At 49.3% G+C, this 16,550-nt stretch overlaps 1 protein-coding gene across 5 annotated transcripts; it reads right to left on the bottom strand.

Moving 5' to 3' along the window:
- Window positions 1-682: 682 nt before the first annotated feature.
- Window positions 683-13,010, bottom strand: Ankk1 (ankyrin repeat and kinase domain containing 1). 5 transcript variants are annotated; one of them, XM_020161572.2, is made up of 8 exons: window positions 12,545-13,010; window positions 7,218-7,512; window positions 5,964-6,115; window positions 5,680-5,729; window positions 4,902-5,057; window positions 4,214-4,332; window positions 3,518-3,554; window positions 683-2,633 (listed from the first exon to the last, which is right to left on the bottom strand). In XM_020161572.2, exons 1-8 carry the CDS (start codon window positions 12,727-12,729, stop codon window positions 1,330-1,332), a joined length of 2,298 nt encoding a protein of 765 aa, XP_020017161.2. In that variant the 5' UTR covers window positions 12,730-13,010; the 3' UTR covers window positions 683-1,329. The 5 variants fall into 5 exon arrangements, with proteins under 5 accessions (XP_020017161.2, XP_073922808.1, XP_073922810.1 ...); XM_074066707.1 differs by having other exon boundaries at window positions 683-2,648; XM_074066709.1 differs by having other exon boundaries at window positions 683-2,627; window positions 4,214-4,335.
- Window positions 13,011-16,550: the final 3,540 nt, after the last annotated feature.

The following is a 16,550-nucleotide window of genomic DNA, read 5'->3' on the forward strand; positions in this document are numbered from 1 at the left end:
AGGGGAGCAGAATGGGACCCCAGGATACCTGTCCTCCCCATGCCCTCCCAAGGACCTGCTCCTTTCCTAGAAGACTACTGGCTGCTAAGCCTGGGTCCCCAACACACATAGTGAGTGAGAGCAGCTCTACCCTGCCCTAACCTGCCCACAACCAGCTGACCAGGCCAGCAGACAGATGGCCAGTGTTATAGCAAAGCCCGCTCACTGAGCTGCTGTGAAGGAGGAATGTCCCTGCCCAGCAAGCTCCACACCAAGCCTAGACAACTCACTCTTCCCCATTACCATTCTGTCAGCTCCCTGCCTCCTTCCTTCATGTGGACTCACACCTGCATTGTCCACACAAACATGTATTATACACATACACCTTCCACATCCCCTTAGATTCTTAGCTGCCCTGCCTCCTCTCCAACATGAACTCATGCATATTATGCATACACACACACTGGATAAATCTCTCTCTCTCTCTCTCTCTCTCTCTCTCTCTCTCTCTCTCTCCAAATCTCTTCAGCTGTCCCCTACCATCTCCTCCTCATGTGAGCTCACATGCATGTAATATTCAAACATAATAGGCCTAACACACACACACACACACACACACACACACACACCCCATACTAACACTTCTGGCTCCCATATAATATTTGTGCTGGTCCCACAGCCAATTCATCTTTCACGGAAAGACTCAGATCCACCGTAACTTTATTGACTCCATGTTTTGAAACCTGGTTGTATGACTGTGCACAAAGAAGGGTGGAGCTGGGGACCAGGGAACTGATGTCCCACATAGAATCACTCAGTTACAGTGGTGACACACCCTTTCTTCACGCCCAAGAGACTGTAGGAGATCAAGCATTGAGACCATAGCCAACAGGAATGGCCAGTGTGGCAATGATGACTTGGCTGAGGCTTTAGACACATTTCCTCTGAACTCTGAGCCCCTGCTCCCTGTGCAAGCAGGTAAATCTGGCTCAAGCTGAGGAGCCAGGAACATAAGACATGAGCTAGGAGGAACCATTTTCCTTACCCCTAGCACTCTCCTTATCTTCAGAGGGACTGGAGAGTCCCAAGACTGAAGCTTACCTTGGAGGCTCAAGTCTGTTGAAAGAAGAGGCAGGGGTCTGCTGGAGATGACCTGGATGCAGCTCTCCAAGCCTGGGGCCCCTTCCCTAGCTACAACCTCAGTGCTACCACCTCCTTCCCCCTTTCACACACTATACCAGATTCCTATTTCCTCTCAAGGTCAAACAAGCAGGTGGGAAGAGAACCTCCCAGAAGCCAACTTTCACTTCCTCCAACTTCTCTCCTTCCAGGCAAAGAGCCCCAGTTTGTCTAAACTTCCCTCTGAGCTCCTGGCTCAGTACCACCCAGAATGGCCAGCAAAGGCTCCTTGCCCTCCAGGAAGTCCATAATGCCCTGTTTTTGGCTCCGGAGGGCCAGCTGCAGGGGTGTGTAGCCCACTTCATTCTGGACATCCAACTTGGCGCCAGCCTTAACCAGCACTTTGAGGATGGCTGTGTTGCCCTTGAGAGCAGCCAGGTGGGCAGGTGTCCATCCCACCTTGTTGCAGGTATGGACGTCTGCATGGTACTCCAGGAGGTGGATGACACTCAGGAAGGAACCCCTCTGCACCGCCAGGTGGAGGGGTGTCCAGCCTGACTGTTCAGCAGCATTAGGGTCAGCCCCACACCTCAGCAGTGCTGACACTACCACCTCCTCCCCATAGCGGGCAGCCAGGTGCAGAGGGGTCCAATTCATACCTCCAAGAGCACCCAACTCTGCATGGCTGTCAGCTAGCAGGTGGATGATCTCCAAGTGGCCCTTGTAGGTTGCTAGATGCAGAGGTGTCCAGCCCTGCTGGGTGGGCAGCTCGAGGCTGGCCCCATACTTGAGCAGCATCTTGCAGATAAGATACTTTCCTCTGGCAGCAGCAATGTGCAGTGGGCCATAGCCACTCAGGTCAAGGGCATTGGGGGTTGCCCCACTCTTCAGCAGGTGTTGGATGGCCCTCACTTTGCCCCGCTCCACTGCCAGGTGCAGTGGTGTCCTCAGATTTCTCTGCTGAGCATCCAGCTCAGCCCCCTGACCTGTCAGCAACTTGACCAAGCCAACATAGCCAAAATAGGCAGCCACATGGAGAGGGGTCTTGCCCTCAGCCTCGTGCAGGTTGGGGTCAGCTTGTCGGGAGACCAGAAGCCGTGCCACATTCTCAAAGTTGTTCTGTGCAGCCAGGTGGAGTGGGGTCCAGCCCTCATCTTCCTGGGCATTCACCAGGGCCCCGTGGTCCAGGAGTAGGCGGGCAGTGCGGTCATCCCCATTCTGGGCTGCAAAGTGCAGTGGGGCCCAGCCATCCTCATCTGCCAAGTTGGCATCAGCTCCATGTGCCAGGAGCAGGGCACAGAGCTCAGGCTGCTTGTCCTGGGCAGCGATGAGGAGAGGTGTATAGCCAGAGGCTGTCTGGCAGTCCACATCAACCTCATGGGCCAGCAATAGCCTCACTTGCTCCACGCTACCCTGGGCCACCAGGAAATGGAGGGGAGTCATCTTGTTCTTGTAGACATGTAGATCTTCATCGCTTGGAACCAAGCTCTCACTGTCAGAGAGCTGAAGGACCCGCTTCAAGTAGTCTCCTGAGTCTTCCAGGAAGAAGACTGGTTAAAAAAAGAGATTTATGACCTGTCCAGAGTTCATCCCCTGCTTCCTGGAGGTACCGTTCAAGAACAGGGACTAGTGGATGAGAGCAATGCTTTTCAGGACATCCAGGATGCTATACCTTCATCACTGTTACTGCTAGAGCTACTGTAAAAGCTCTAGCTTCCTTTTCTTGGAGCTCAACCTGGTGTTCTTCCTGCACACAGGAGGTGGGAAGATGCCAGGCTCAAGACACCCGAATGCAAATTCTTCCTCCTCCCCTGAGTATCCTCTAGTCTTAGGCCATTCTCTGCCTCTCTTTCCAGTTCAGTAAAGAGAAGATGAATAGTGCTGGCTCATTCTACCAGTGTTAAGGACAGATTAGGTAAGAATTTTCAGAGGTGGCCAGGGAGGAGCGAAGTCAATTCAAGTTAGAGATACAATTATGGTTGGACATCTATGAGCTAGTCTCCCTGTGAGCTTCTCAGGATTCACTTCCTCCTGCCTTATCTAGTGTGTATCAGAATTTAAGATAGCAACAGTGCTGCCTAGGCTTAACCCCATAGATTCTGATTGAATTTGTCTAGACTGGGCCCCAGGCATCCGTGGGGTTTTTTTGTTTGTTTGTTTTGGTAATTTCTCAAGTACTTCTAACAGGCTATACTTCTCAGGTTAGGAATGGGGAAATCTGGTCTTCCAAGGACACAGACAAGAAGAGGAAGAAGAGCCAGGACCTCCAAGGGCATGTGTGTCTCTGGACCATGCTGCTGGGGGCTGGAACAGGGCTATCCCACCCTGGATGTGTGACAGGGCCAGGGAGGATGGATAAAGGGATTCCATTTTCTCCTCCCGTGAATCCCCTGGTCCCACCATGGAACCCAGGACTCACCACTGTCCGTTAGCTCCTGGCTGACTTCCTCACTAACCTGGGAGAGAGAATGAATATATACAGGGAGAATCAGTGGGGCAAATCTGGTAGGTGTTGTCCTCACCACCTGCCTTCTCTCCAGCCCTTCCTGTCACCCCTCAAGATTCATATCCACCCAATCTGGGAGACCCTTCTCTTATACCATTGCTCCCACCTCTACACCTCTTAGGCCTAGAGGGAAACACTCAGGAGGGGAGATCTGCCCAGAAAAAAGGTGGCCTTGGGGACTGAGCTTCCTATAGGGCCACATGGACTACAAGTTGGATCTGTGGATTCAGCCGGGATGCTCCAGAGTAGGAATAGGAGAGCAGAGGGCTAAGCGTGACAACTTAGGAAAGCAAAGCCTCTCTCTGCAGGAACCAATGCATGTGAGAGATGTTAGGGTCCTCCACAGGTGCTATGACCCCAAGTCAAGTCATAGCACCACTGATTCTTAGCACACCGCTGTGCAAATTAGGAAAAGGTGACTCCTCTGCATGCAGGGTCCCTGGCTGGGATTCCTGATGTGGAAACTGGAGTTTGGACTGGCTTTCCCTTCCCATTTGCCCCAGCAACCATGTGAGCAATACATGCACATAGTGTTCTGCCAGAGACTGCAGAGGTCATAGAGCAGGATCCAATAGTGTGACAGTGACCTGCCCAGCCTGCTGTACCCACCTCTTGGGGTTGGCGCAGTGATGGTTTGCAGGACACCTTCCTTGCCAGGGTCTCACTCTTAGGGTCTGCCACAGAGGTCTGGAGCAGGGAGAGCAGCATGTCTGTCTCGATGGTGATGTCTGCTTCACAAGGAGAAGAGAGAAAGAAATGCAAGTTCCCCATTTTATACTTGAATGTTTCCTGTGTCCCCAGTACCCATTCCTAGGTTCATGTATGTTCACACCCATGTCCGGCCTTGGCTTATCAGGGCACAGTGACTCTCTGAGGGTTGGCGTTCTTCACCTTAAACAAGGTAGCAGGGCTAGGTGATCTCTAAGATGCTCACATGTGTGCAAATATGAGTGTGTGTGTTTTCCCTAAAGGACTAGATAACCTCATTGTCCTCAGGCCCATGACTTCATGGTCTGGGAATGTTTTAAAAATGAGGACACCACAGTCTTAAGGGACCCAGGGAAGGCTGCAAAGCTCAACAGCAAGGCCAGCTCAAGATCTATGTAGACCAGCCCCATCGCCAGCTGCCCAGAGCCCTCCTCCCAGCTCTGTCATATAGATGCTGCCTCCCAAACGTCCCCAGGCCGTAGTACTGCAGGTTTCTCTTCATGGATCTCAGGAGTGGGCTTGGGGCCTAGTCTTCTCTCTTCTGCCTCCCCACTCCCCAGGCCCTGGGTAGGGAAGGCTGAATGAACACCTAGAAAGCATGGCCTCTTCTTGGGGTCCTGGTCCCAGCAGCGCCTCATCAAGTCCACCATCTGCTGAGTTTCGCCTGGCCACTCCTCAGAGACAGGCTGCAGGGTGGGCCGCAATCCTGCAGCCACACGGATGATGATTGCCATCATGTCGAGTCCTGTGAGAAAATGTCTGGGCTGTGCAGGTGCTAGGAGGCAGCGACAGAGGGCCTAGACAGAAGAATGGGGGCCCGAGAGGATTCCCACAGTATTTGCACACAGTAGGGGCTCTGTAAATCCTTGCTGAATAGAAAGCTAGATTTGGGGCCAACTGAGGCTCTGATTTGAGCCGCTGAGTCTCTGGTCCAGCTTCATCCACCTCTTAGGTCAAAATCGGATATGATGTCACACTGCAGGGTTTTTCTTGTCCAGAAGCCGAGGGCAGACAAACAGGCCTACCTAAAGGCTTTGGTTTTCCATGTTATAAGGTTCACCACTTTTCCCAGCAGCCTGTTCATCCTGTGCACCCTGCATCTAAGTGCAGGGTGAGGAGAAGGCAGGCAAGTACACTTGGGGAGCAAGGATGCTAAAGTCATAAAGGAAGATCTTGTCTTCCTTTTTTTACTATACCTGAGCCTAACAATGGGGAGGCAGGAGGAAATAAGGCAAGGCAGGAATCACCCAAGAGCACAAGCCTGTGGCTTCTTCTGTCCTCAACACCCTCGGCCTCTCACAGTCCCTTCCAGGACCATCTGAGGCATCAGCCCCTTCCCGAGACACAGAGCTCCTGACAGCTGTTACCTGCATATGGTTTCTTCTGAGTGAGGAGTTCCCAGATGACAATTCCAAAGCTGTGATGGGAAAAATGTTCATTAGAGAGACATCCCCAGCCAGGAGTGGGGGCCCCCATATCCCAAGCAAAGCATCTTCAGCCAGAGTCCTCTCCATCCTTCCCCTTCCGCTTGGTCAGGGAAGGACCAGAACTCACCCTTGTCCTGCCCTGCCCGTTGGCCACAGGGACCAGGCAGTGTGTGGAAACAAACTAACTCCTAAGCATATGACATAAAGAGCAGGTGTCTGCTCACCTGTACACGTCGTATTTGGGCCCTGGGGCCTTGTTACTGTCCAAAAACATCTCAGGGGGGATGTAACTGAGAGTGCCCCGCAGAGCTGACCTCTTGATGTACTGCATCCGGGTCGACTGTTCCATCCACTTGGACAGGCCAAAGTCTGAAATCTGGGAAAAAGCCAGGCACTAGGGGTAGGGCTGCAACAAAGTTCTTCTTGCAGAAACCAGCTTTAGTTTCTCACCCCTCCTGCTATTAGTAGATCCCTTGCAGCATAGCTTAGTGGTTTTTGACTGCCCTGTCTCCCAGCTCTGCCTCTTACTACGTGGATAATCTTGGAAAAGTTATTCATCTTCTCAGAGCCTCAGTTTTCTCATCTATAAAATGGGAAAATTATGAGTACTCAACACAAGACTGGATGGGCCTTAAATGATAAAGCACGCAAACAGCACTTAGAACAGAGCTTAAGAGTAAGTTCTTAGTAGCTGGTACTGCTAAGAGTTGTAGATGGTAACTAAGAGTTAGTACTTAGTATACTGGGCAGAGGAACTCTGTATACAGTTCCTGTCCTCAAGTGAGCTGCTTCTGTTCTTCCTGCTTCCATGGCCCCTGAATCACTTGCACCATGTATGTTCACCCTTTTCTTGCTTCCAATTATTGGGTCATTCATTCCCCAACTTGCTATTCATTGAAGGGCCACTGAAATGTCTCTCCACACTGTACACTCATTAATGATTATATACTTGCAATTGGGGCTAACAAAATGAGGAAACAGAGGTATAATGAGGGTATACAATGAGGGTAGTTCAGGGAAGATCTCCCCAAAGGAGGTGATGGTTAATCTAAGAGCTCAAAGATGATTAGCATTTGTTAGATGAAGAGAGAGCAGTAAGGGAACAGAAGATACAGAAATAAGTATGGCATGTTTTAGAATTGAAAGCATGGCTATTATGACCTTTCTTTGGGATTATCTCATTCACACAATCTCCATCTCCAGGAAAAAAAAAAAAAAAAGAAAGAAGAGTGACAAGGATTATTCTGCTCATTTAAGAAATGGAAAACTGAAGCCTAGAGAGCATTACTGTACGCATTCTGGCACTGAGCATCATGCACCAAACATCACTGCATATCCATCTCTATTCGCAGTGTGACCTCTGCCCTCAGCATTTGTTCAAGAAGAGAAAAGTATCACACTCTTGGCAGACCAGTTTGCAGGTAGATAAGCCTGCTTGCCTGCGGGAGACTCTCATGGAAAGGGGTGAGGGCCCTTACCTTGACATGCATGTTTTTATCCAGCAAGATGTTGCCTGGCTTGAGGTCCAGATGGAGTAGAGGAGGCTTAAGGCTGTGGAGGAAGTTCACAGCCAAGCTGATCTCATGGATGATGCGGAATTTGAGCTCCCAGCAGAGGCTGTGAGTGGGCAGCACCTTCTCCAGGGAGCCATTGGCCATGAACTCCATCACAATGCCCAGCGGCTGCCTGCACACCCCATAGAGGGCCACGATGTGCTGAAACTTGACCTTCTCCATTTTCTCTGCTTCTTCAATGAGGCAATTTACATTGACGCTATGGAGAGCAGGCAGTAAGAGATGGAAGAGGGTGACCCATTGATTACCAGAGCAACTAGGTGGAGCACACAAACAAGGCCTGATGTTAAGTGGAGGGGACCCAGAGAAGCTTCTGGAGCTTGTAAGGTAATGGAAGAGAACAAAGACATGAAGTGATACCTGGCAGGCAGGCTGGATTAAGACTCAGATGGCAGGCAAGACAGGAAGAGATAGGAAGAGGAATGTGCAGGCTTAGGTGCTACTCTATTCTGCAAACTCTGCAGAGCAATCCACAAAAATGCAGGTCCCAAAGCCTGCCATTTATTCTGGCTGTTTGTTGATATGTGTATTTCTCCCTGCAGATTTCGAGCCCCTGGAGTACCAATCTTATGCCTCATGCTTTTGTTTTAAAATATCATCTATTGCTATTTTGATTATAGAAGTAATACATACACCTTGTAGCAAACTCAGGGAATACAGAGAGCCATAAAAAAGAAATTAAATTAGCAGTGATCCAACTTTGCAGAGTTGGCCTCTGTTAATATTTTAGTATATTCTTTTATGACACATTGCCACAGTATCGCTTTCCCTTTCTCTCTCCCTTTCGCTACTTCTTCCTCCTTCTTGCTTTGGATCACAGCACTTCCCCGTTGTCATTCTCCTGAGCGTGGTCTTTAATGGCTGTCAGGCATTCCGCTTTATAGATGAACTATAGTTAGTCCTCTTTGTACGCCCCATGGCTTATAGAAATGTACTGCACGATGCACTGTTGTTGAAGTGAACAGAAGTCAAGACTTAAGGGAAGGCTTTACAAAATGAGCATTTGCAGTCCTCCTCCTTCATTTCACTGTGTGTGCTCACAGAGCAGCCAATGTGTAAATTGATGTAGACTGTTTTGGGGATTGTGAGGATAGGGTTTAAGGAGAAATGCCATTTTTAAAAACACAGTGTTTGCAAAGCTGCCATGCCTCTGCGGTGGGGCACTGCTGGAAATGTGCACACAGGGCCTCCCTGGGAAGCCAGCCTGAGAGACCTGCCTCTGGGAATAGCCACCAGCTCTCTGGCATCTGATCAGGCTGCCCACTGTGGGTTTCTCCTGGTCTCACCCTTACTTCTCTGCTGTCTTGGAGGTCTTCCCTCCAGCTCTGTGATGTATCTGTTCTGTCTCTGCTGCTGGGTTCACAGAAACTAGGATGATGTGAAGTAGGAAAATTATGGGACCTTAGGGTCTCACCATCTTGGCTTCAAATTTCAGTTTCACTGTTTACTATCTCCATGGCCTTGCACAAGGGGATTCTCTGTGCCTCAGTTTCTAAACTGAGTAATGGAAATAATAGTAACTGCCTAGTGCAATTCCCATTCATACCTAGACCTTCTTCTCCCTTTCTATCCCCATGGTACTGGGATTGAACTCAGAGCCTCACATTTGCTAGACAAGTGCTCCACTTAAGCCATGCCCCAACTCTTTTAGTTTTTTTGTCTTGTTTTTGGATATGGTCTTGCTAATTTTGCCTGAGGCTGATCTTAGACCAGGATCCTCCTACCTCTGCCTCCTGAGTAGCTGGGATTATCAGCATGTGCCATGACACCCGGCTCCTCACACACAGACTTGTGGAAAGGGTTGTTGTTCTTTTCACTCTTGGTTCCAACACCTCCTTTCTTTAGCTTTTGGCATCAGCCATCATCACATCCACTGGCCAATTTCTAGCTCTCAGCTAATAGCTAGTGCCTCTCACTCTTTCCTTTGAAACTCTCTTACCTCAGCAATGTGTCAACATTCTTCTGTATCTCTCCCTCTCATTCTGGTTGCTTCCTCTCTGTTTCCTTTGCAGGTTTTGAATACTTGGCCATTGGGCTCATTTCAGGTGCTTCCCTTGCCTCGTCTCATCCTATACATTTTCCCTTGTCAATCTTGACATATCCAGTTGGCTGCTTAACATGAAAAGCTTGTCTCCCCTAAAACCCACTCCTCCCTCTGTCTTGCTCATTTCTATCCTCCAGACAAAGCCTTGGGGACATCTGTGATCCCTTGTCTCTCTCCCACAACAAGACTCTCACTGAATCTTATCAGCTCCACCTTGAAAATACAAAAAGAATCTGAATTTTTTTCACCACCTCTTCATTTGCATGTTGGCCCAAGACTCCCAACTGGCCTTTTTACTTCTCTGTTACAATCTAGTTAGCAGCCAGAGTCATAATTTTTTAAAGTACGTGGTAGCATGTCTTGCTTAGCACTCTCCAATAGCTCTCTCCTTCATAGTAGGAGCGAAGTTCTTTGGATGGCTGACAAAGCCCTCTTTCATCTGCCTCCACCCCCCAGACATAGCTCACTGACCTCATCTCCTTCTAACCACCTCCTCTCTCACTCTGCTCCTGCCATATAGAGCTCTTGCTGTCCTGCCCTCATGCCAAGTGTGCTCCTACCACAGGACCTTTACACTTGCTGTCTCTTCTGCCTAGAAGCCCTTCCCTAATAGAACCAGATAGTTTGTTCCTTCATCTGCTTCAAATGATCCCTAATTAGTCCTATATTTACTCAAACGGTCCCTAACTAGTAAATATTTCATAAATAAACCTATAGAAAATGGCTACCTCAACTCTGTTAGTCCTTATCCCTTCATACACTGATGGCCTACAAGTTAATATTTCTAGACCAAGTCATCCAGGAAGATCAGAGTACTTAACTCTCCCCACATATTTAATCAAGAAAATGTCATGTGGTCATAAGTGCCTCATTACATGATAAGCCCCATGAGGGTAGGGACTTGGTTTTGTTCATGCAGTGCTTAGAATGCATGGGTCTCCCCCATGCTCTAGCTTTAGTAATCCCCAAAACCAAATGACTCACAGATTTTAGTATTGTTATCCCTGACTTTCACTCTGAAGTGTACTTGACAACTCTTCTTGGCTATTAAAAGGCATCTTGCACTTAGCATGTACAAAACTAGACTTGTGATGTCCACCTACCGCACCCCCGCTAAGCCTGGGCCTCTTCTCACATTTTATTTTTTGTCAACACCACCATCCCACAAATAATTGTTGACCGTCAGCCAGTTGCCAGGCACTAGGGATACAGTAGAGAACAAAACAGACACAATCCATTCCTTGCACAGATGGACTTTCCAGTGGACCTTTGGTGACCTGACAGCCTATCAATCTCTATTCCTTCTTCCTCATCATGGTTCTTCCTCCTTCTCCACAGTGAACGAAGCACCAAGTCTTGTGAATTCCTATCTCCTATCTTCACAACCAACATTCCAATCCAGGTCTCCATCATCTCTTTCCTGAATGAATACCATAGTCTCCCAACAGGGACCAGTGCCCACTCGGTCCCTTCCAATCCATTCTCCGTGCTGCAAATCTGATTGATTTCTCCCATCACCCCCCGCCCCCGCCGCCTGTAAACCTTCAGTGGCTTTCCACTGCTCCTTCACTGTCTCAGCTCCAGGCATAATGGCTTTCCCCATCCTCCTACTTACCCTGCCCCTCCTGCTACAGTTCCTCTGCAACCACTGTGGCCTGGTCCTGAAAAGCTTTCTCTTCCTCATCTCAACTCACACTCATTCTTCACATTTCAGCTACAGTGTAACTCCTCAAGGAAGGTTTTTGCCATCTCAGTCAACTTCTCTCTTAATAAGTTCTCAAAGGATGCAACCCTTCTTTTCATTACACATTTCATAATAGCACACTTATATTTGCAGGTGAGATTATCTGGCTAATGCTTTTCTCCATCAAGGCTGCAAGCTCTGGGAAAGCAGGGTATATCTGCTGCATGCATCATTACTTCCCAGGACCAAGTCCAGTGTCTGACACACAGTAGGACAGCAATAAGCATTTGTCAAGTTATGAATGAATGAATGCATATGTGGGAGGAGGATCAAGTGAAGTAATTCACGTAAAACTTCTGGTCTAGCACTTCATACATAGAAGGCATTAATCACCATTAATTTCCTTACCTCTTTCCACCCAAGGGTCACATGGCTTTCCAGTCCTTTTTTTTTTTTTTTTTAATTTCAAAGGCTATAATGGTTTGGACTAACCCTAGAATAATCTGACCCTATTTCAAAGTCAGCAGGTGGATGTTGAGGGGGAAGATGGATGAGTCTTAGCCTATTTCACTTTTCTATTCTCTGTGAGGTAGGTGAGGGTCCAGGAACTGGAGAAAGGACTGGCTTGAGTGGCTGTGTCTGGAGCGTTTGAGAAGAAGTGACAATAGAGAACATGACAAAGAGCATCTAAGTAAAGTGACAGTCAGCATCTAGCTGATGTCCCGGGAGGTTTGGAAGGAGGACATGGCTTTCATGCTCAGACTTAGCATCCAGTGTCTCCCCCCCCGCCCCTGATCGAAGCACACAGCTAGGACATGCACACCTCGTATGAAGGAAACCAGAGCCCATCTCAGTGGGAAGGCAGAGATGAGTGAGGGACAGAGGAGAGAGGTGGTAAGAGAAAAAGGGAGGCTTGCAAGTGGTGTGGCCATACAGCACATAGTAAGAGCCAGGAACAAAGAAAAACGATCATAGTACTCCCAACTTGACTTTCCAGCAGGATTTATGTGAGAACCAGCAAGTGGCATGGACATGCTACCTGGCCAGAAGGAGGTGCTATCTCCATCTCCCAGTCATCTCAGCCTACAGCAACCTGGCAGCAGATAGCCTGGATGGCATTGGAAAGAGAAAAGGTCACTCTCTGTAGGTCACAGATCAAAATGCCGTACCTCTCAGGAGGCCCAGCTCTGCCCTGAGAGGTTAGCGTGGGGAGGAAGGCAGCCAAGATGGGTCATCACACCCAAAGGTAAAGAGGCAGGACAAGTCTGAGAGGTCAGACAGACAAAGGTTAATGCCACAAACAGGTATTGTGTGCCTACTGTATTTCAGGTGCAGAAAAAGAGATGGCTGAGCCAGGGAAGTTCAGTGTACTAGGCAGAATTTAGAAACTCTGGGGACAGTCAGCCTCAGTCCAGCCCACCCCTCCCTCTGAGCTCCCTGGGTCAAAAGCATGCCCGGCCTCAGTCTCTCCTGAGTGGAAGGAGAGAGACCAGCAGCAGGTACCTGGTGGCGTCATGCTGGAGACAAGGGGAGCATTTGATGGCATACTGTGTCCTCCAGCGCTTGTGCCGCACCTGGAACACCTGGCCGAAGCCACCACTGGCTACTCTGTGCCATTCGTCCTCAAAGTCCTCGCAGGTGAAGAGGGTGAGGCTGCCCAGCTGCAGTTCCGTAGGGCCAGTGGCCATGGGGTCGGTGAGGCCACCCTGGCCAATCCTGTACCTGGCACTCTAGCACTGTGTGGGGGCTGCTGCCCTGGAGGCCCCAAGAGCCTCTGTTTCCTGCTCCTCAGGTCCCAGGAGGGTGGAGATGGTGAGATCTGTTGGCCCTCCCTCGTTCTCCGCCTAGAAGGATGAGCCTGCCCTGCTAAGGCGGGGAAAACCCAGCTCTGAGCCTTAGGCTCCAGCAGGGATGTAGCAGCTGGAACTGAAAGAGGTATTGACCCTCTGAGGCACTCCCCTCAGCATGGCATCCTCCCCCAGTCAGTCTTTGATTTTAATGGCTTCCACCCCTTGAGTGGGGAGGGGTGCTGGGCAAGCAAGGTTCTGCAGCTGGAAGCAGAGGTGCAGCCAGAGAAGTTGGCATTTTGTTTTCACCTAGTGCCAAGTGGAAGTTGGCTATGTCTTCACACAGCTCATATGCAGAGAATTTACCAAGAATTCAAAATTATGCTACCAGTCTCTAGTGGAGTGTGGAAGCCTGGATTCCTGCCCCTCTCCTCAGAAAGTACGGGGTTCAAATTTTTGTAATGAGGATTTTCTGATCTGGATTTGCTTGTGATCTGGTTTGATGCTTCCTTTGTTATTGTAAGTTGTTTGTTTACCAGTCTCAGTGTGCTCAAGGTCACCACGAAAGATTGGCAGGAAGAAAAGGGTGTGAGGGTGAACTGCTGTCCACTTCCTGGTGCTTCTCTGGGCTCCAACCACAAAGGAATCTGCACCTGTCCTGGGGTAACCATGGGGGAGGTAGAGGTCTTGGTCTTATTACTGGGGGTGGCTGATTGATAGAGAGGAGACTCCAGACAGCAGTATCATCTGCTAGGAGGAGAGGTTGTCAGGAATTTGGCCTGAGAGTTCAGAGCAGAGACTTGAGGCAGTGGGGAGAAAATGTTCCTGTATCAAACTTGACTGCTAGGCAGATAAGAAGGCATCTGATGGGTAGAAGCAGCCAGGTGGCAGAGAGAGGGATGTCCCCAAAAAGCAGTGGCAGCACGTTCCTTTCTCTGAGCTGTTTCTTCCTGCTCTTTCTTGTTTCATGGCCTCAACTGTGGGTGGCACCTTGGTCCATGCCTGGGGACGTAAGTGAAAATGGAAGAGAGCTTCCTGGTGTTGTAGGGTGGGACCCTGGCCCATGGAATTGCCCTTTTACCTCAGAGACCCTTGGAGCAAGGACAATTAGAAGAGCTTCAACAGATAGGTCCCCTCATGGATGCTGAGTCAGTGTGCCATGGCTTGGCTGGGGGTTCTATGGCAGGGTAGGTCACAGTTAGGTACTGCTCATCTGTGGCTGGACAGATGGGCTAGAGTCCACAGGAAGCACCAGAATAAACAAGTTCAATTTGTTTGTTCTGGTAGGAGCTCACCTACCAGAAGAGGAAATCCCTTGCTTTTAGCCTAAACCTGTAGAGCCCCTCATGGATGCCACAAATCCACCAGTCTCCCAGGGAACAACATAGGCATAGTAGGTAAACATAAATCCTTGGACAGCACGCTCCTTCTGGAACATCATACTTGGATGAATGTTGGCAAGCAGATAAAGGACGGAAGATTGGGCCTGGAGAAAGTTGTGGTGTGAACCAATGGTGGCCACTAGTAACTCAGCAGTGACTTTGTTCCAGGAGTGGTAGCCTCTTTGCCTACTGTATGTACTTCATAGATACTTTCTTGTTTAAATCCTCACTAATGTTATGAGGCCAGCATCTCCCTATTTATTTATGAGAGATCTGGACATGAAGACAGTAAATAGTCAATGACCACATAGCTGGTAAGAGACAGTTGATGTCAAAACCCAGTCTCTTGGTTCCTGTGGAAATGGGCTGGGCATGGGAGGAGTGGAGGTAGAAGGGGGAGCCATTAGAATATAGGGGACAGCCCAGTTAGGTGGCATACATTTGTAATCCCAGCACTCAGAAGGAGGTAAGAAGATTGAGAGTTCAAGGACATAGCTATGTATCAAGGAGAACCTGGCTCAAAATAAGTAAATAAGTAAATAAATGGCAAAAGGAGGAAAAAGAGATACACACCCTCCAAGAAGGTGGAGGAGATAGGAATTGTGGCCAGAGCAGGACATACACCTCAACAACAATGTCAGGCCTGGGGCTGGGGGGGTCATCCATCTTCCTTTGGCTGGAGCAAGGCAGGGCACTACAGAACTTATTGACTTATTGCCCTGGGAGCAGCCCTGACTGCTTCTGAGAGGTGTGGAAGTCATTACTGTCAGGGAGAACAGGAGGTCAAGACAAGGCCTCTTACTTCCTGCTTGGTGGGCAAACATGAAGACTGGAAAGGTAAACAGAGACCCTAGCCATGAAACCCAGGCTTGGGGTCTCTGAGAAGGCACTGACCTCCAGCAAGATTAGCTGAGGCTTCTGGAGGAAGTAGCTAGGGTGAGCCACCTTGAATTAGTCCAGCAGTTGTAATCCTAGTGGCTCTCCAGTGATGGCAAGAACCTGGAAGCTGCCAGTGCTGCATGCAGGGACTGTCACAGAGACAATGAAGAAGGAAGGGACACCAAGGCTCAAGGCAGGCTGTCAGGATCCTAAATAAAATGACTCTGTGTGTTTCTCCCCAGGTTGGAGGTGCAGGGACAGGCTGGAGCCAGGGTGTGACTACTGATCCACGTGTGGGAACAGGCAAGCTGTGGGTTCAAGTTCAGCTGGGGCTTCTAAGGAATCAGCAAGATAGATATATTAAAGTATTTACCCCTGCTACTAGGATCTCGAGAACAGGCAAATGTTTCTCCTATCTTCTAAAGTGGGCCAGGAAAAAAGTGAAGTCTTGGGATTAGCTCTAGGAGAGGAAATTCTTTTTGAGTTTAAGGTCACATAGGCAAAGAATAAGGGCAGTGAGGTCCAGGGACCTGGGAAAGAGCAAAGTCATCCCAACTTCTTTCCAGGGGTCACAGTGCTGATGTGTGCTGGTCCTGCCAGTTTAGGAAGTCTACAGCCAGAGGGTAGGGAGGACAGAGCTGGAGGGAGGGGGATGCAGCTTCGCTTCCAATGTCAACTCTCGAGCAGGAATAGGTGACGGGATGGTTATGATCCAGCTGTGACCCACATCTACCAGGAAGAACAACAAACACAGTCCAGCCATGGGAGGGTCTTGCCCCAGAGACTAGGAGTCTTTCCTGTTGACTGTTATCAGTGTGCTTTGTTTGGGCAGATTAAGAATGAAAACTTTCTGAATTTTGAGTGTGTGTACGTGATTGCGTTTTGTTTTAGGAATGTAAAATTCTCATCCTACCACTCCCAGACTTGTGAGCTATCAGAGCTGCTCTGCAATACCCTGGGTGATGTTGAAATCCTGTGGAGCCTTTCCCCAAACCTGAATGACAAGCTATTTGCATACAGGGAAGTTCCCAGATCTGCCCCCATTCTCTATTCTGCAAAACGTGTCTTGAAGAGGACATGTTCCAGCAGGCTACAACCTCGGGTAGCCTGGGTGCTGAGGCGAGGCAAGGGTCAGGCTGCTCAGCATAAAGGAATGTGTGCAGGAGGCTAGAGCATCTGCCCAGAAGCAGGATTCCTGCAGAGAGAAAGGGATGGACCAGGGAACGGACCAGGGGTTGAGGGCAAGAGCGCCTGAGTCACGCAGACCTGCATTTAGTCCCTGGCTTTGTTTCACTTAGCAGTTGCTGGACCTTGACCACGTGCCCAGATCTCTCTGGGTTTCTCCATCTGCAAAATGGGATGATAATAGTAACACACTTCAAGAGGTTTCTTGAAGGACTGTGACCTTTTGAAATGCACTTAAGCAATATCCATTGGCAGAAAAATGAGCCAACATATTAA

The sequence above is a fragment of the Castor canadensis genome, chromosome 2 (assembly GCF_047511655.1).
Source record: "Castor canadensis chromosome 2, mCasCan1.hap1v2, whole genome shotgun sequence".
Lineage (NCBI taxonomy): Eukaryota > Metazoa > Chordata > Mammalia > Rodentia > Castoridae > Castor > Castor canadensis.